Source organism: Saccopteryx bilineata, chromosome 5 (genome assembly GCF_036850765.1).
Source record: "Saccopteryx bilineata isolate mSacBil1 chromosome 5, mSacBil1_pri_phased_curated, whole genome shotgun sequence".
Classification (NCBI taxonomy): Eukaryota; Metazoa; Chordata; class Mammalia; order Chiroptera; family Emballonuridae; genus Saccopteryx; species Saccopteryx bilineata.
This window is the reverse complement of record NC_089494.1, coordinates 161,143,582-161,163,575: the sequence shown is the minus strand read 5'-3', so window position 1 is coordinate 161,163,575 and position 19,994 is coordinate 161,143,582. Positions and strand designations below refer to the sequence as shown.

The 19,994-nt window shown below is 36.6% G+C and overlaps 1 protein-coding gene across 3 annotated transcripts in view; it reads left to right on the top strand.

The window, feature by feature from the left end:
* Positions 1 to 19,994, top strand: part of TASOR2 (transcription activation suppressor family member 2) — a 90,825-nt gene that overhangs the window by 23,015 nt on the left and 47,816 nt on the right. For 2 of the 3 annotated variants that reach the window (XM_066279543.1, XM_066279541.1), the window contains exons 2-5: positions 12,503 to 12,648; positions 12,921 to 13,016; positions 13,954 to 14,026; positions 18,948 to 19,039. In XM_066279543.1, coding sequence (XP_066135640.1) covers positions 12,503 to 12,648; positions 12,921 to 13,016; positions 13,954 to 14,026; positions 18,948 to 19,039 — 407 coding nt within the window. The remainder of the gene's footprint in view (positions 1 to 12,502; positions 12,649 to 12,920; positions 13,017 to 13,953; positions 14,027 to 18,947; positions 19,040 to 19,994) is intronic. The other variant, XM_066279542.1, reaches the window with a different exon arrangement.

Genomic DNA, 19,994 nt, shown 5'->3' with positions numbered 1-19,994 from the left:
AAAGACTACATATTGCATGATTTTGTTTATATGAATGGTCCACTATAGGCAAGCCTGTAGAGAGAGACAGCAAGTAAATTACTAGGGAACAACGAGGGGTGAGGAGGATGACTAAGGGTCCAGGGTTTCTTTTGGGGGTGATGAAAGTGTTCTAAAAATGATAGTGGTGATGATTGTACAACTCTGAATATTCTAAAAGCCATGGAATTGTACACTTTAAGTGAGTGAACTGCATACTGTGTTAATTATGTATCAGTAAAGTTATGTTAAAAATAAATTAATGAAGCATAGAACTTAAGAAAAAAGGCCACAAAGCAGAAATACAAGAGTTCGAGAAAGAGATAGCCAGACAATAGGAGGATATGAAGTGGGAACTAGCAGAACAGAAAAGAAATGGAAGAAAAAGATGAAACTCTTTCAGAAACATTAAATTATGAAGTATACATGGGAGAGAAAGTACCATGGCAAATGACACAAAGGTAGAAATGAAATCTTATGTATATTTAGCCACAGTTTTAAAAATAAGAAAAAGACATGAGAAGTAAAAGAAAACATTTTTTAAAAGTTAGTAATGACATAATGATATAGAAGACAGCCAAAACAGTTGTGAAATTTGCAAAACTGGAGCCTCCAAAGAAGAAAATCAAAACCACACAATAAAACGAAGTATAATTCAAGGTATTTTCTTAATAATAAAAGAGATTTGAATCTACCTAATGAAAGGGTGCATCATATTTCAAGGAAAATTGGCCCAGCACTGAGACATATTCTGGTAAAAAGAGGTTTGAACTGGCGAAAGATCCTGTAAGGGAAAGAAAAGTAGGTTGGTGGCAGAACAGAAACACTACCAGGAAATCAATAAACCACATACAAGCTACTCAAGAAAAAGTGTGAGCCGACGATTTTTTGTTTGTTTTTTTGGTTTTTGTTGTTCTGCCAAGTTGTCCTTTGGGTATAATGACTCTTGATGAGTAGCTTTTGGACATTCAGGACTTCAGATCTCTTAAGTCTTTCTTGTAGAAACAACTAGAGGACAAACTCCAGTTGATCAGTAAATGAGAAGAAAAGTTTCAGCCAAGGAATTAACCATTAAAATACTAGAATTAATTAGAAGGTATTCCTAGGGGTCACTGTCTTTCTAATTTTAAAGAGGGAATTTTTATGTTTTACCATCTATTTTTGTTGGTGAAATTGCCTTAATTTTTTTTTTAGTAGGTACACAATCTTATATTGGTTATATTAATTTCAGGTATACAAGATAGTGATACGACATTTTAATATATACTTTACGACGTGATCATCCCACTAATTCTAGTTAATCATCTGTCACCATGTAAACTTATCACAGTATTATTAACTATATTCCCCTTCCCCTTTTCATCCATCCTCTCACCCACTCCCTTCTGGTAACTATTGGTAACTGTCTGTTTTTATGAGTCTTGAGTTTTTGTTTGTGTTTTTGTCTTTTTAAGATTCTACGTATAAGTGATACCATATGGTATTTTTCTTTCTCTGCCTTATTTCACTTAGCAAATACTAGGTCATCCATGTTGCAGATGGCAAGATTTCATTCTTTTTTATTGCTGCACAATAATTTCATTGTGTGTGTGTATATTTCATATAATATCCATAGTTTATATAAACTATGCACACATACCTCCTCTTTCTTACCCATTCATCTATCCGTGGACACATAGGTTGCTTCCATATGTTGGCTGTTGTAAATAGGGGTACATATGTTTTCGAATTACTAGTTTCATTTTCTTTGTATAAACACTCAGAAGTGGAATTGCTGGGTTGACTGTCATTTTCTGGTTTCTCTGTCAAGGCCGTGCTAGCCTTACATAATATGAGACGATTTTTCTGTTTTCTGTTTCTGAGAAAAATTTGTATGTGTAAGACTCTGGGCCTTATATTTATATGCCTATAACAATTAAGCAACTGTATCAATTATGCAATACTGTGCCTGGCCTGTAATGGTGCAGTGGATAAAGTAGACCTGGGGTGCTGAGGTCACAGGTTCAAAACTCAGGACTTGTCTGGTCAAGGTACATACAAGAAGCAACCACTACAAATTGATGCTTTCTGATCCCCCCTCCTCGCTCTTCTTTCTCTAAAATCAATAAATAAAATTTAAATATGTACATTTATAGTTATATTCTGGTTTTTTATTTTTCTTAGGTAGGTTTTTTTAAATTTTTATTTATTTATTTATTTATTTTGTATTTTTCTGAAGCTGGAAATGGGGAGAGACAGACAGACTCCCACATGCGCCCGACTGGGATCCACCCGGCACGCCCACCAGGGGCAACGCTCTGCCCACCAGGGGGCGATGCTCTGCCCCTCCGGGCGTCACTCTGTTGTGACCAGAGCCACTCTAGCACCTGGGGCAGAGGTCAAGGAGCCATCCCCAGCGCCCGGGCCATCTTTGCTCCAATGGAGCCCCGGCTACGGGAGGGGATCTTAGTTAGGTTTTGATAAATTGTATTCCAGGGCATTCTTCCATTTTATCTATCAATTTAATTTTGTCATATAAATTTTCTGTTTTTCATGTTTTATAATAAATCACACCCCTTTTTATTCTTAATAGTTTTATCTGCTTTTAAAATTTTTTACTTATGATGTAATATTTTTTCAAAGAACAAATTTCCTTTTTTTCTCCTACTCTCTGCTTCTGTTTTCTTCTATTTCTGATTTTATTTCCCTTATTTTTTTTTGAACTTCAGTTTCTCTACTTCTTAAGTTTTTGAATTAACTCTTTAGTTTGTTGATTTTCAAAGGTTTTTCTTCTCTAATATGTATTTTTAAAACTAACAGGTTTTTTTATAGGTATTTTAGAGACATTTAAGTTTAGCTAGGTGTTGTTTTCATTGTTCAGTTTAAATCTTTTCAAATTTTATTATAATATAGTTTTAGCTTATGAATTATTTATAAGTAAAGTGTTTTTCTTTTAATTTCCAAACATGGGCTTTTGAAATTAATATTTTATGATTACATTGTAATTTTTACTGGATTTTGGTCAGAGATTATGTTGTATATAGTATCAATATTTAGTACTAGACACATTTTTTTTTTTTAAGTATATAATTTGAGGAATTTTGGTAAATGGTATTACTATGAGAGGATGGGAAGAAGTATATTTTTATATATGTAGGGGAAGGTGTTTTTCATTAAAGGAGTATCTAAAGTTTTTACAAGTATTTTATTTAAAACATGAAGATATACAAGAAGACAGCTAAAGTTGAAACTGTTCACCTAAGAGACTTGAAGCCAGGGTTGCTGGCTTAAGCGAGGGGTCACTGGCTCAGTTGGAACCCCCCAGTCAAGGCACATATGAGAATGAATCAATAAACAACTAAAGTGAAGCAACTACGAATTGATGTTTCTCATCTCTCTCCCCAGCTCCCCCTTCCCATCTCTTAAAAAAAAAAGGAAAGAAAATGGTCACTTAAGAGGATTGAAAATAGGGTTGCCCTGGGAGATTGAGGGGCAGTGACCTATATACCTAGTAGTATTTGGTTTATATTAGTGTATATGCTTTTTTTTAAAAATTTATTATGTTTGTATAGATTCTAGTGTCTCTCCGAATGCATCCCCCACCCACGTGTTCCCCTTAACATCCCCCTTGCTCTGCTCCCCCCAATGCACTCCCTCCTTCCTTAGACATGGAATGGGGGGAAAGTGCAAATCAGACTATATAAAACTAATGAGGGATATTAGTTGTGTATATATATACACACACAACAGTATTTTGCCCTTGTGCCTTGGAGGGAGATAAAGTTTATCGAGTATGTGGGAATCAAGCAGAGGCTTTAAATACCTTATATTTTTTAAGTTTCAAGTTTTCACAGAAGTTATTTAATTTTTGTGCTTCCTTTCTAATAAATACTAGGATAAATGTTTCTTTATGGCAACAAATTATAAAAGAATTTGATAAACTTTTTGGTACAGTGCCCAGTGCCTCATACATACTAGACCTTCACTACTCAGGCAGTTTGTAGAGTCACAGTGTTAGAACTGAAAGGAGCCATAGAAAGATAATTACAACTAAATGAGGCCTTACAATAAGTAACTTAACAAAGTTTATAGTTATTGTGCTTTTAGCTGCCAATAAATGTGACTTAAACAATAAGGGACATTTATTATTTAACATATCAAAAGATCCAGAGGCAGGGCAGCTCCAGTTAGTTCACAGCATTCAAGGACTTCATCAAAGAATTAGGTTCTTTCTATTTGGTTCCATCCTCAGTGTGTTGGCTAATCAATCCCATTTTAGGTACAGAGAGTTCCAGGCTACAAACACATCTTCAGACAATGCCCTAAGGCTAGAAGATAGAGTCAAGGAGAGTGCATCTTTTCTTCCTGTTCTTTTGTGTAAGAAACCTTTCCCAGAATTCTCTTTATAGAATCTATTCAAATATCATTGGCCAGACTGAGTCATTGTTTACTCCTAAAACAATCGCTAACCAAAGAGAGCAAAATTACCATAATGAGCTTGGATTAATTATGATTCACACACATACTCTGCTCCCAGGCCTCTCCTGAAGCATGAGATCACCCAATACCTAAACAACATTGTTTAGGGGAAGAGAAGGAAAAGGGACATTATTATTGGTGAGGCAGTCAAAAACATCACACAAAGGTGTCAGAACAAGTTAGTGATAGGCCTGCAGTAGAATCCGAATACCCTGATTTCCAATTTATTTCTCCCCTTTTTACATAAACTATTTTCTTAATGAATGAATGTCAACAATATTGCTACTTTTTCTAAAGAATCTTCACTACATCCACACAATTCTGCCCCATACCCTTTTGGGAAAAATAGTGTAGTATTATACAACCATATATGAGATTTTTTTTCTTGTAAAGTATATAGAATTCTTCTAATAATAAGTGACCTGCAGTTCCTTGCATATATCTTGTTTCTACCTCTGCATTTGCTCCTACTTCCATTGCTGAGAAAACATATACTATGCTCTTTGTTGGCTTATCATTTGCATACTATTCAGATTTCAATTCAAGTATCAGTGCTCTCTGAAACCTTTCTTGACATCAATGAAATGGTTGGTTGTACTATTATGTACTCACTATGTCGTGTTCTGGATTCTCCTGCACATTTGTAATACTTAGTTTTTTTTACAGGCTTGTCTTTTGTAGTCTAATAGTTTTGATTATAGATATTTTCTCCTTTGTTTATAAGTCCAGGATATAACAATACTGGGTATGTAATACCACTAATTTTTTATTTTTACTTATTATTTTTTTAGCTAGAGAGCAGGGGAGAGGGACAGACAGAAAAGGAGAGAGATGAGAAGCATCAACTTGTCATTGCAACACTTAGTTATTCATTGATTTCTTTCTCATATGTGCCTTGACCCGGGTGCTCTAGCCAAGCCAGTGGACCCCTTGCTCATGCCCGCGACATGGGCTTCAAGCCAGTGCCCTTTGGGTTCAAGCCAGTGATCATGGGGTCATGTGTATGATCCCATGCTAAAGCCGGTGATCTTGAGGTTTTGAACCTGGGTCATCAGCATCCCAGACCAAAGCTTTATCCACTACTCTACCACCTGGTCAACCACTAATATTTTTGTTTAATGAATGGATGAATCCTATGACTAATTTGGGCGTGGGGAGAAATTTTACTTGTGTTCTATTCAATTTTGCTATTTCTAACCAGTAGAACATGAATGTGGTTCTATAATCTCTTCATTTTGAAGGATTTTTTTCATTGTCATTAGCATAATTTATTTCTATGAACAAAATATTCTTTAAAACTTAAAAAAATAGTGGAGGAAAAGCATTTCATTTATGTGTATTACTGTGAATAGAGCATATTTAGCCCTCAGTTCTGGAGAGTTAGTTGTCAAAGGAGGTATAAACATTTGAGAATCGTACCTAATACAAACTAGATGCTCAGCAAACATTTGTTTATAGAGTAGATATGCTGTAAATAGAACTATTCACGTTATGATTTAATTTTTTCTTTTTTCATTTTAGCATTTATGATATTAAAAAAGAACAGGACTTTGTCTAGAACTCTGGGAGTATAGTTGGTGAAAATGAATTAAAACCATTCTCTCTTAGAGAAGACCAAGACAGGGGTCATATCAGAAAAGAGTGGGTATTAAACTAAATACATGGGTATTAAACTAAATACAGTAAGTTATTACTAATGAATTCAAAGTGGACCTATATAAGTTTTAAATTTTTAATTTTAGTCATGTAAAGTGAAAGGACTTTTAAAAATTATAATGTGCAGCCCTGGCCGGTTGGCTCAGCGGTAGAGCGTCGGCCTAGCGTGCGGAGGACCCGGGTTCGATTTCTGGCCAGGGCACACAGGAGAAGCGCCCATTTGCTTCTCCACCCCTCTGCTGCGCCTTCCTCTCTATCTCTCTCTTCCCCTCCCGCAGCCAAGGCTCCATTGGAGCAAAGATGGCCCGGGCGCTGGGGATGGCTCTGTGGCCTCTGCCTCAGGCGCTAGAGTGGCTCTGGTCGCAACATGGCGACGCCCAGGATGGGCAGAGCATCGCCCCCTGGTGGGCAGAGCGTCGCCCCATGGTGGGCGTGCCGGGTGGATCCCGGTCGGGCGCATGTGGGAGTCTGTCTGACTGTCTCTCCCTGTTTCCAGCTTCAGAAAAATGCAAAAGAAAATGCAAAAAAAAAAAAAAAAAAATTATAATGTCCAGCCTGACCTGGCGGTGGCGCAGTGAATAGAGCATCAGACTGGGATGCGGAGGACCCAGGTTCGAGACCCCAAGGTCGCCAGCTTGAGCGCGGGCTCATCTGGTTTGAGCAAAATGTTCACCAGCTTGAACCCAAGGTTGCTGGCTTGAGCAAGGAGTTTCTTGGTCTGCTGCAGCCCCACAGTCAAGGCACATATGAGAAAGCAATCAATGAACTAAGATGTCGCAATGAAAAACTAATGATTGATGCTTCTCATCTCTCTCCGTTCCTGTCTGTCTGTCTCTATCCCTCTATCTGACTCTCTTTCTGTCTCTGTAAAAAATAATAATAGTAATAATAATAATGTCCAATAGCTACAAATTTCTTATAATCATTAGTCCATAACTGATAAGTGATTAAGTATTTAAATTACATCAGAAAAGGTAAGAAAAATGGTCACATTCCTCTATTTGTGTTTTATTTTTAAATTATAATCCATTTTACTTGATTCTGAAGTGAGGTCATTTTGTTTATTTAGTACTCATTGTTTTGTATACTAGTTAGACTCGTAGATAGAATTAATACATGCTTATATAGGAAAAGCCTAAATTGTACTAACATGTATAAACTGAAAAGTGTAAGCTCCCCTTTTATCCACTTCCCAACCTCAATAGCCATTGGTTTAAACACTGTTAATGATTTTTTTTCTCGTCTTTCTAGATTTTTATCTGCACACTTTCAAACACATAATTGTATTTTTTTTAACCAAAATGACATTATGTAATGCATGTTATTTACTCCATAGTATATAATAGGTATCTTTATATGTCAGTAAATGAAGATTTACTTTATTTAGTGGATGTAGTTCATTTCCCTTTAGGCAAATTTAGGCAAGTTAGATTATCTCCAGTGTTTTTGCTATTCTGGATTCTGGTACATGGAACAGTCTTGTACATGTATTCTATGCATTTATGCTAGTATTTCTGAAGATTAGATTCCCAGAAATAGAATGGTTATTCGGTGTGTGCATTTAACTTTTTGTTAGGTCCTCCCAAATTGTGCCCTAAAAAAAGTTGTATTTATCTTAAACTGGTAATTTTTTAATATCTTAAAAGTAAAAATAATACATTTTAAGATTAGATGATTAAGGGGTGGGCTGTTCCTTCAACTATCAAATGATCTGCTTAGACTAAGTATATAGGCATAGATATTATTAGCAGATATAGATTGCAATTTGTCTGTAAGGAACACTGAGGTCCTTTAATGGCAGATATTGTTGGGTTCTGAATGTTTCTGTTGGTGATGAGTGTTGTTATTTACTGCACAAACAGGAAATGTGGTCATGAAAATTCTAGAGAGAGATAGAAATGGCTGGTTTTGTCAGAATTTAATGACACATGAGTTGTTGGCATTAGTTCATCTAGTCATTTAATTTCAGACCAGATGCTTATAGAAAAAAAAAAAAGAAAACTATGATATAACATCAGAAATTGGTTTATCATTTTCTGATCCCTTTTATTAGAAGTTAAAAAGCGAAAAGTGTCCAAAACCAGATGCTCACTGTCTCTGTGATGGGTTTTCAGAAAGGAGAGATAAATGTAGGGTATTTTGAGCAGAATCTACCTTGTGTCAGGCTTAACTTTTCAGATTGAATCCACAAATAGCAGAGAAATGTGCCCAAAAGTCAGGTGCTACAAGAAAGTATATTAACTCAATTTCCAGAGCCATTTGGATTGAATTTAAATTTTCTCCATGTGCTCTGTATTGGTAACTTAGGCCCTAAGGGATACTTTCTGCCTTATAGGCAGGCACTTTTCAAGTTACCTTTTTAGATGTTGTTTTAAGGTTTCTTTGTGCAATAGTCCTACACTCTCCTAATATTCTGATAATCTTGAATGTATCAATAAAGCATGTGTGGTGCTCAGCAAAAGTGTGGTGCTCATTTTGTTTATTGTTTTGTATACTAGTTAGACTCTTAAATGAAAAGGTACATTGTATAAGAAGAGGCAATATCAAATAATTTCTCAATAAAATTCTCATTACTTATATATAGATTAGGAAACTTGTGCTTTCTTAGAGTGTAATTGAAGTAATTTATTATGAAATCATGAAAGATTCAAGATTAACTATGGTTTTCAACAATTACTTTTATAAATATATGGCTATTTGGAGAACACTGACCTAAAGAGGAAGCATTTTTAACCATAAAGAAATAGTTTTAGCTTGACTAGGAGGTGGTGCAGTGGGTAGAGCGTTGGACTGGGACACAGAAAACTCAGGTTCAAAACCCAGAGGTCACCGGCTTGAGTGCAGGGTCGCTGGCTTGAGTGTGAGATTGTAGACATGACCCCATGGTCTCTGGCATGAACCCAAAGGTCGCTGGCTTGAGCCCAAGGTTGCTGGCTTGAGCAAGGGATCCTCACTCTGCTGTAGCCCCCCAGTCAAGGCACATATGAGAAAGCAATCAATGAACAACTAAGGAGCTGCAATGAAGGACGGATGCTTCTCAATCTCTCTCCCTTCCTGTCGATCCATATCTGTCCTTTTCTCTGTCTCTCTTTCTGTCTCTGTCACTCACACATACACAGAAACAGTTTTATATATAAATAAAAATGTAAGTACAAAGTCATTCATTTCCTATTTGTTTCTCATTTATTTTAAATAATTATCTTTATTAATAGCTTTATTGGAAACAGTATTTTACACACAGATATAAAGTGTTCTCTGACAACATGTATTTGAGAAACACTTAGGTAGGGTTTTTTTTTTTTTTAATTAAACTCCTTCACAGTTTTCAGTTTATTGTGCATTGACACTCAAAAATGGGGATATATATAGTATTCAATACTTCTGAAATGTAAAACCTGTGCCCTCCTATTAACGTCTTGTAGAATTTAGAGAAGTTGATAAGCATAGGTTTATTTCCAAAGCTGTGTTAACTTTTGTTTCTGTCACTATACACAACATATTTTTTAAATATTGAGCCTCAGAGTATACTTACATTTTTAATATTATGTTGCATTCATTTTTATTTTTATTTATTTTTTGTGGCACAAACAGAGAGGGACAGATAGGGACAGACAGAAAGGGAGAGAGATGAGAAACATCAATTCTTCGTTGCGGTTCCTTAGTTGTTCATTGATTGATTTTTCATATGTGCCTTGACCAGGGGGCTACAGCAGGCCAAGTGAGCCTTGCTCAAACCAGATGAGCCCACGCTCAAGCTGGCGACCTCAGGGTCTCGAACCTGGGTCTTCCACGTCCCAGTCCAATGCTCTATCCACTGTGCCACCGTCTGGTCAGGCTATATTGCCTTTTTTTAAAAAAATACAAAGTTGCCTGACCTATGGTGGTGCAGTGGATAAAGCGATGACCTGGAATGCTGAGGTCGCTGGTTCAAAACCCAGGGCTTGCCTGGTCAAGGCACATAAGGGAGTTGATGCTTCCTGCTCCTCCCCCCCTTCTCTCTAAAATGAATAAATAAAATCTTTAAAAAAAAAATTAAGAAAGGGCTTTTTTAAAAAAAAATACAGAGTCTCCAAAATTATAACTTTTAAGGGAATTCCGATTTGTATTTGAGCTAGCAGTTCTGATTATTTGTAAGATGAATTTACATTGCATAGTCCTCCTAGTTTTGAATAATGCAGCTACAGAAAATCATAATTTTATATATTATCATGGGTGTTTTGCTATTTTAATCTCTAGAAGATCTTTGTTTTGTACAGCACTGGTGATTTTGAAGGAGGAAGTGAACAAAAAATAGAAATATATGTTTTATCTGCTTTTCTTTTCTTTTTTGATATTTATAATCTTTCATTATTGATACCAGAGAGTTTTGTTTGTTAAACTATTTTTAAAATACCTTTATAATTGAATTGTTAAGACAGTTTAGTCCAGCCTGACCGGGCGGTGGCGCAGTGGATAGAACGTCGGACTGGGATGCTGAGGACCCATGTTCAAGACCCCGAGGTCGCCAGCTTGAGTGCAGGCTCATCTGGTTTGAGCAAAAGCTCACCAGCTTGGACCCAAGGTTGCTGGCTCAAGCAAGGGGTTACTCGGTTTGCTGTAGCCCCATGGTGAAGGCACATATGAGAAAGCAATCAATGAATAACTGAGATGTCACAACGAAAAACTAATAATTGATGCTTCTCATTTCTCTCCATTCCTATCTATCCCTCTCTCTGACTCTCTCTCTGTCTCTGTAAAAAAAAAAAAAGTCCAAATTAATTTTACTGAAATGTTTGTTTTCATTTTTTTGATAGTCTTGTTTCTTTTTTTCTTACCTGTTGTTATAAGTTAATTTTAAGTAATGTACTTTTTTTCCTTCGGCTATTGAACTTTAATTTGCAGAGTTCTGGTAAGAGTAGGAAGCCATATCAATGTACTTATTTGTACTATATGACTAAAACTTACAGTGCTATATAAATTATTTCATTCTCTTTATTATTTATAAATTAAACACTGCCTCCTCAACCTTGTTAAAGAAAGTAGAGAGAATACAAAAAGAAAGTAGTAAACCAATCAAGTGGTTAAATGTTATAAGAATTTATTAGGTTCATTTCTTGCTAAAGTGAAGACTTGTAAAATCAAAAGGCACAAAGGCTCACATCAAGAGAATTACTGGATTGAGTCAGCAATTCTCAATTAGGAAACTTGCCTCTCATAGGAAGGGTATATCAGAATATGAGGGATAGCACAGTGGTCCCCAACCTTTTTTGGGCCACAGACCGGTTTAATGTCAGAAAATATTTTCATGGACCGCCTTTAGGGTGGGACGGATAAATGTATCGCGTGACCGAGACAAGCGTCGAGAGTGAGTCTTAGACGGATGTAACAGAGGGAATCTGGCCATTTTTAAAAAATAAAACATCGTTCAGACTTAAATATAAATAAAACGGAAATAATGTAAGTTATTTATTCTTTCTCTACGGACCGGTACCAAATGGCCCACGGACCGGTACCAGTCCAGGGTTTGAGACCACTGGGATAGCACATGGGTATGGTTTGGAAGAAGCACTTTAAAAAAGTAATGGTTTTTTGCCTGGCCTGTGGTGGCGCAGTGCATAGTTCCTCAACTTGGAACGCTGAGGTCACTGGTTTGAAAACCTGGGCTTGCCCGGTCGAGGCACATACGACAAAGAACCAATGAACAACTGAAGTGAAGCAACTATGAGTTGATACTTCTCGCTCCCATCACCCTCTCCTCTCTCTGTAAAATCAATAAATAAACTTTAAAAATAATGTAACAGTTTTGTTTTTATAAAATAAAATAAAAAAGATTTTATAATACAAACCATAAGAAGTAAAGTTCAATAGACATATCTAAACTAGTGAGGAAACCCAAAAGAAACAATGACTTGTAATGTGTTTGCTGAGTGCAAGAGTAGGCCTCTTAGAAAGAACCTAACAGACTTTGGGGGTTTGATGAGAAAATAAGAAGGGTAAATTCATCAAAATATGTTATGGGTTTAAAAAATTGTAAAGATGTGTAACATTGGTCTGAATTTCTGACCACCAACTTGTCAGTATAGTCTGTCTGCATTTACCAGCTGCAGTTGCAGCACCCAGCTTTCAAGCACAAGTCATAAAGGATCTGGCCGGGTGCATTTTACTCTTGTATTGAAAATAATTCATCCTAAATTGTAATTCATTTAGATTATTTTCTTCACATGTAGGGCTTTTACGTTAAAATAGTACAGATATGATAGCCAAAACACATTATAAAAGTCTTTAGTTATACAGAAGGAAATAAAGTATTTGGTGATATTTAATGTACCACTTTTAACCCCATCCTTTGGTTATCTTAAACAGTTGCATTATTTTTGTTTGTGTTTTACAGTTTTTGAGGCAGTATCCTTGAGTTCAGACTCTCTCTTCCAGAGGGCAGTTTCAATTCTCCATACTTCTTACTTGGACTCTGCAGCTGAGCATGGTTTTCAGTACAGTCAAGTGACTTTGGTGAAAAATGACATTTTCTTAAATGAGGTGAGGTGCTTGGTACACACTGTGTCTGTGTGTTAGATTTATTTTAGCTTTAAAGACCATCATTTGGGGTATCTAATTCTAGTTCTTTTGAGCTATCACATTTCAGATTAGATGAAAGCTCCTTGGAAATAAGTCACTTGGAAGGTAGTAATAATATAAAAATAATAAATTTTATGTCTTTTAGCAGGAGAAATTCAGATGATGTATTTTAGAAAATTAACTTGCAAGGCAAAATAACATGTCTATAGCATTTGGTTATTCTCTTTATACAGTACAAAAGTTTTTATCAAGAAAAAAAAGCCAGTAACTATACTCAGGACGAACTTCAAGAAATTTACGGGTTTCTTCTGTTTGAAACTGAAAATCAGGTAAGGGAATTTTTTTTAGGTTGTATAGTATTTTGGGAGGTAATATACAAAAATGAATGATTTACCATGAAACTTTGTTTTAGTTATGTAATTATTGTACAATTACCAGTTCATCAGCCTTTTTTTGTTACTTGGTAACAATGTAAGCTAGTTATGAAAGAGATTTGATTTCTACAACTTTTTATAGGTCCTTTTTAGTTTTACCTTAAATACATTTGTAAGCTCATGGTGAGATTTGGATAACTACAGGTTTCTCAGGTATCGGTAATGCCTTTTAATGGAATGAATGGAAATATCTCCATGTTTACATAGATACTTTCAATTCTTGGTAGAGGTTTTACAAGTTTAAATGACATGGTTTTGGGGATACAGTGAATACTTTCAACATTCTAGTTACTTGGAATTGTTTCATGCCCATCTTTAAAGGTTGAACATCATATTGTTGCTTGTACCTAACTTGTGAGAGAAGGAAACTGTGTGCAGGGTATGTCTCCAAAGATGTGTTTGGCACCTAGATACAATTTTAACATAATTCAAAGGTAATATTTTGGTTGTGTGAATGATTTTTAAAGAACAAGGGTAGATTAGCTTAAAGAATATTTAATATTAGTATACAACATAAAGATATAGTAATGGGAGTTATTTACTTACTCATCTACTTCCAAAGAAGATATGCTGTGGATTCATACTACAGAAGAAATCTTTAAGAGAGGACTTATCTGTGATCTTGTTTAATTTGGTTTTGCTGGTGACATTTTATTAACAGAAATGGTAAATTTTATGAAAAATTTTGAACTATTGACCAAACGCATTGCTTTGTGCCATAAGTGCATACAGCGTAAAGATTCTATATTTATTTGAAAACCTACAGATTAGTGTTGTGTTATTACTCTCCCAAGACTAAACTGATAAGCAAAGTGCTATCTTTTGTTTAAAGGCAAAGTTGATATGTCAGCGTGGACTCTGTATTGGCAGTAGTGCTATTACCACGCTGGGTGACCCAGCAAAAGGTAAGTCTGTAAGAAAAAATAATCTTTTCTTTTACTAGATGATGTTGGGTGTAGTTTATTTCATAAGATACCCATATTAAAAGCCAGCTTCATTGATGTTAAGTAATAATCTTTAGAATCAGAACATGATCACATATATAAGCTTTCAGCCTAGAACTTAAGGTTTTCCGATAGAAGTTACATGGTCAGAACTTGTTTTTAAAGGTTGGTTGGACTAGAAAGATACTGAAGGTATCTTTTAGTGACAAGAGATTATTACAGTCATCCAGGCTTACTGAGTCTCTCTTCTACACTATCATAATGACAGTAGGAATAGAGAATAGATAGAATTGACTAAACTGGACAATTATGGAATGTGAGGAGTAAGATAAAGGAAATAATCAGAGATAAGGATTTATTTATTTTTGTCTGCTTCTATTTTTATTTTATTTTATTAATTTTAATGGAGTGACATTGATAAATCAGGGTACATATGTTCGAAACTCTGGGCTTGCCTAGTCAAGGCACGTATGGGAGTTGATGCTTCCAGCTCCTCCCCCCCGTCTCCTCTCCTCTCTCTCTCTCTCTCTCTCGCTCTCCCTCTCCCTCTCCCTCTCCCTCTCTCTCTCACTCTCCCTCTCTCTCGCCTCTCTAAAATGAATAAATAAAATAAAAAAATAAAAATAAATATCTTTAAAAAAAAAAGAATGTGGATTAGCCCTAAATGTCTTTAAACGACAGTTTTCTCATTTGTAAAATAGATAAAATATCTTCTAGAATGTTGTGAGGATACATGAGACTCTGTAAAGTGCTGAGCATGGCACAAGCCTAGTATACAGTAAGATGGACACTACTACTTTCATGAGTTAAATCTGAGAAATAATGAGACCTTTATAAATTTCTGGAAGCAGAGGTAAAAAATAATTGGAAAAAGGATTAGGAATGGAGATTGGGGGTCAAGTTGAAGGGGGGGTAATGTTAGTTGAAGCCAAACAGAAGGAAAAGATGACAAAGAACTTGAATTTTTATGGAACCAAGGGGTAGGGAGAGATGGGGAAGATGTAGAAGGAGGAGGAGTCAAGAACAATCCAGTGGATGAAGAATTGGGAAGTCGAATTTTACAAAAAAAAGAAACAGCAACAAAAAAACAAACAGGAGGTCTGACCTGTGGTGGTGCAGTGGATAAAGCATCAACCTTAAATGCTGAAGTTGCTTGTTCAAAATTCTGGGCTTGTCCAGTCAAGGCACATAAGGGAAGCAACTACTACAAGTTGATGCTTCCCACTCCTCCTCACCTTTTCTCCCTCTCCCTCTCCCTCTCCCTCTCCCTCTCCCTCTCCCTCTCCCTCTCCCTCTCCCTCTCCCTCTCCCTCTCCCTCTCCCTCTCCCTCTCCCTCTCCCTCTCCCTCTGTCCTTCTGTCTCTCTGTCTCTATCTCTCTCTGTATCGTCTATCCTCTCTCTCTAAAACCAATAAATAAAATCTTTTAAAAAACACCAGAAACAGGAGGCTTTAAGGAGGATATTTATCTGTGTTAAGTGCTACAGAATTTGGAGATCAAGACTGAAAGACAATTAAGCTTCATGGCTAGACTCCTGCTGACCTTTTTTAAATATCTTTTTAGATAAAATGCACATACCAGACAATTCACCCATTTAAAATGTACAAGTCCATGTTTTTTAATATATTCACAGAATTGTGCAGCCAACAACACAATCAATTTTAGACCACATAGATTGACTTTTCCTGTTACAAACAATTTCTTTGTAGCATGTAATGTGTTTGATAACATTTTACCCACTATAGAACTTCTTTCAAATTTGAAGTCAATCCTCTCAAACCTCGCCATGGCTTTATTAACAGCCTTCACAGCATCTTCACCAGGTGTGGATTCCATCTCAAGAAATTGCTTTCTTTGCTCATCCAGAGGAAGCAACTGCTCATTTGTTAGAGTTTTATCATGAGATTGCAGCAATTCAGTCACATCTGCAGGCTCCACTTCGAATTCTAATTCTCTTGTTATTTTCACTACATCTGCAGTTACTTCCTCCACTGAAGTCTTGAACTCCTCAAAGTCATCCATGAAGGTTGAAATCAATTTCTTCCAAAGTCCGGTTAATGTTGATATTTTAACCTCTTGCCATCTATGTATTATAAATATTCTTAATAGCATCTAGAATGGTAAATCCTTTCCAAAGGTTTTAATTTACTTTGCCTATTTCCATCAAAAGATATCACTATGACAGCTAAACCTCACAAAATGTATTTCTTTTTTTTCCCCCCCATCTCTGCGAAAAGTGCTATTGGACAACTCTGTTCCCATACATAACTTAAAATATATTTCTTAAATAAGAAAACTTGAAAGTTGAAATTATTCCTTGATCTATGGGCTGCAGAATGGATGTTGTGTTAGTAGGTATAGAAACAACATTTATCTCATTGTACATCTTTATCAACGTTCTTGAGTGACCTGACCAAGTACATTGTAAGTGACCAGTGATATTTTGAAAGGAATATTTTATTTCTGAGCAGTAGATCCTAATAATAGGCTTAAAATTTCAGTAAAACATGTTATTAACAGATGCACTGTTTTCCAGGCTTTGTTGTTTCATTTATAGAGCACAGGCAGGGAATATTTAGCATCATTCTTAAGGACCCTAGGCTTTTCAGAATGGTAAATAAGCACTGGTGTCAACTTAAAAGTCACCATCTGCATTAGCCCCTAACCAAACAGCCTGTCCTTTGAAGCTTTGAAGCTAGGCATTGATTTCTGCTATCTTGTATAAAAGTCCTAAATGGCATCTTCCAATAAAAGGCTATTTCATCTACATTAAAAATCTACTGTTCAGTGTAGCCGCCTTCATGAATTATCTCAGCTAGATCTTCTAGATCAGTGGTCCCCAACCTTTTTTGGGCCACGGACCGGTTTAATGTCAGAAAATATTTTCACGGACCGGCCTTTAGGGTGGGATGGATAAATGTATCACGTGACTGAGACAAGCGTCGAGAGTGAGTCTTAGACGGATGTAACAGAGGGAATCTGGTCATTTTTTAAAAATAAAACATCATTCAGACTTAAATATAAATAAAATGGAAATAATGTAAGTTATTTATTCTTTCTCTGCGGACCGGTACCAAATGGCCCACGGACCGGTACCGGTCCGCGGCCTGGGGGTTGGGGACCACTGTTCTAGATAACTTGCTACAGCTTCTGCATTAGCAGTTGCTGCTTCACCTTGCACTTTTACGTTATAAGATGGCTTCTTTCCTTAAACCTCGAACTCTGATAGCTTCAAACTTTTATTATGTAGCCTCCTCACTTCTCTCAACCTTCATAGATTGAAGAGAGTTGGAACCTTGCTCTTTGTGCTTGTGCTTTGGCATAAAGCAGTGGTTCTCAACCTGTGGGTCGCGACCCCACTGGGGTCGAACGACCAAAACACAGGGGTAGCCTAAAGCCATCGGAAATACATATTTTATTTAAAAATGTATTGTATAATAAATATGTATTTTCCAATGGCTTGTCGCGACCCAGAGGTTGAGAACCGCTGGCATAAAGGAATGTTGTAGCTGATTTGATCATCTATCCAGACCACTAAAACTTTCTTCATATCAGCAATAAGTCCAATTTACTCTCTCATCTTTTGTGTGTTCACTGATGTATCATTTTAAATTTCCTTCAAGAACTTTTCTTTTGCATTCACAACTTTGTTACTTGGCGCAAAAGGCCTAACTTTTGGCTTCCAACGTTCTTCCTCACTAAACCCAGACCGCAGAAGAAACTCGACGCAGGCCAGGTGCAGGGCTGAACAGAGATAGAAGTCACACGAATTTAGTGCATGACCCCCAAAGCAATAGGCTGTTCCTAACAGAAATGTTAATTCTTTCAATTGTACAGGTTTAATATTTCCCTAATTCATTTACATGACTTTGCCTACACTAGATCAAAACATTTTTCCTTTAACCTGGTTGGGTTGGAAATGGCTTAAAAATAACAAGACCAACCTGACAGAATTCAAGACACTTGGCTAAAGCAACAAAGCAAGCTTATCAGAAATAGGAGACTACCGTATTTCCCCATGTATAAGATGCACCTTAATTTTAGGGCCCAAAATTTGAAGGAAAAAAAAAAGTACATAAAGTTATTGAACTCAAGTTTTATTCATCATAAAATTCATACAACTCCTCATCACTGTCAAAACTCCCATTTATTAGCTTGTCCTCATCTGTGTCTGATGACAAATCACTGTCTTCAACACTGAGCACAAAAGCAAGCCTGAAAAAGCGGGAAATGCAAGTTAAATTTACAACCACTGTGTAAGACACACCCAGTTTTTAGACCCCAAATTTTTTCGGGGAAAAGGTGCATCTTATATCATACATGGGGAAATATGGTAATTGTTCTATTGTATTGTTAGTATTGTTGTTAATCTTTTACTGTGCCTAATTTATAAACTAAACTTTGTCATACATATGTGTGTGTGTACTGGGGGGAAAAAAACAGTATATACAGGGTACTGTACTGTCCATGGGTCCAGGCATCAACTGGGGATCTTGAGACATATCTCCTGTGGATAATGTGGGGCTGTTGTACTTACTGATAACTGGAGAATCAGATTACCGTAGATCATTTCACTGGATGATTGTATGGTGAATAAAACAAACAGAATTTTCCAAGAATGTGATACTTTAGCTCTTTTTAGTTATTAGACCCTAGTAGAAAATTGGTTGTCAGTCAGATATGTTCTATCTGATCTTAGCTCTAATGTTTCTATACCTTTAGAAAAACTCAATTGGTTTTTTTTTTAAGTTTTTAATGTTGACTTTTATTTATCTTTTGTGTAGTCTTGTTCAGTTAAAGGTAGCCCTACAAGGGGATTGTGTATGTGTAAACAATCTTTTAAAAAGTGTAAATTAACCTATTATATTTTATGCTTTTATAGGTGTATACATTTCCAAATACTCAGACTGTCTTCATGCAAGACCATGGTATCATGGAAAGTCTGGTTACATTGTAATTTTTAATCTAATTAAGGTAAAGCCTAACTGTGCTTCTGTATTTTTCTTTTGAAAACTAAAGTTTAGCCTGACCAGGCAGTGACACTGTGGATAGGGCATCAGACTGGGATGCAGAGGACCCAAGTTTGAAACCGAGGTTGCCGGCTTGAATGCGGCCTCATCCGGCTTGAGCGTGGTCTCAAGCTGTGGCCGCTGGCTTGAGGCCAAAGGTCTCTGGATTGAGCCAAAGGTTGCTGGCTTTAGCAAGGGTTCACTCACTCTGCTGTAGCCCGCTCCGGTCAAGGCACATATGAGAAAGCAATCTATGAACAACTAAGGTGCTGCAACAAAGAATTGATGCTTCTCTCCCTTCCTATATGTCTGTCCCTATCTGTCCCTCTCTCTGACTCTCTCTCTCGGTCTCTATCAAAAACTTTAAAAAACAACAACGGTTCTCTTAAATTTGGGGTGATCGCCTGACCAGGCGATGGCGCAGTGGATAGAGTGTCAGACTGGGATGCAGAGGACCCAGGTTCGAGACCCTGAGGTCGCCAGCTTGAGCGTGGGCTCATCTGGTTTGAGCAAAAAGCCCACCAACTTGAACCCAAGGTCGCTGGCTCCAGCAAGGTGTTACTCGGTCTGCTGAAGGCCCGCGGTCAAGGCACATATGAGAAAGCAATCAATGAACAACTAGGGTGTTACAACGCGCAATGAAGAACTAATGATTGATGCTTCTCATCTCTCTCCGTTCCTGTCTGTCTGTCCCTATCTATCCCTCTCTCTGACTTACTCTCTGTCTCTGTAAAAAATAAATAAAATTAAACAATTCAACCTTTAAAAAAAAAATTGGGGGTGATTGATGTATTTCTTTGATATTGTGATAAAAGCAGTGGACATTTGCCTTAGAAAGATGCCCAAACATACCTGATTTTTAGATACAATTTTAAGGGATTCATGAATAATTAAAACTATTATTGGCTGTAAAGATAATT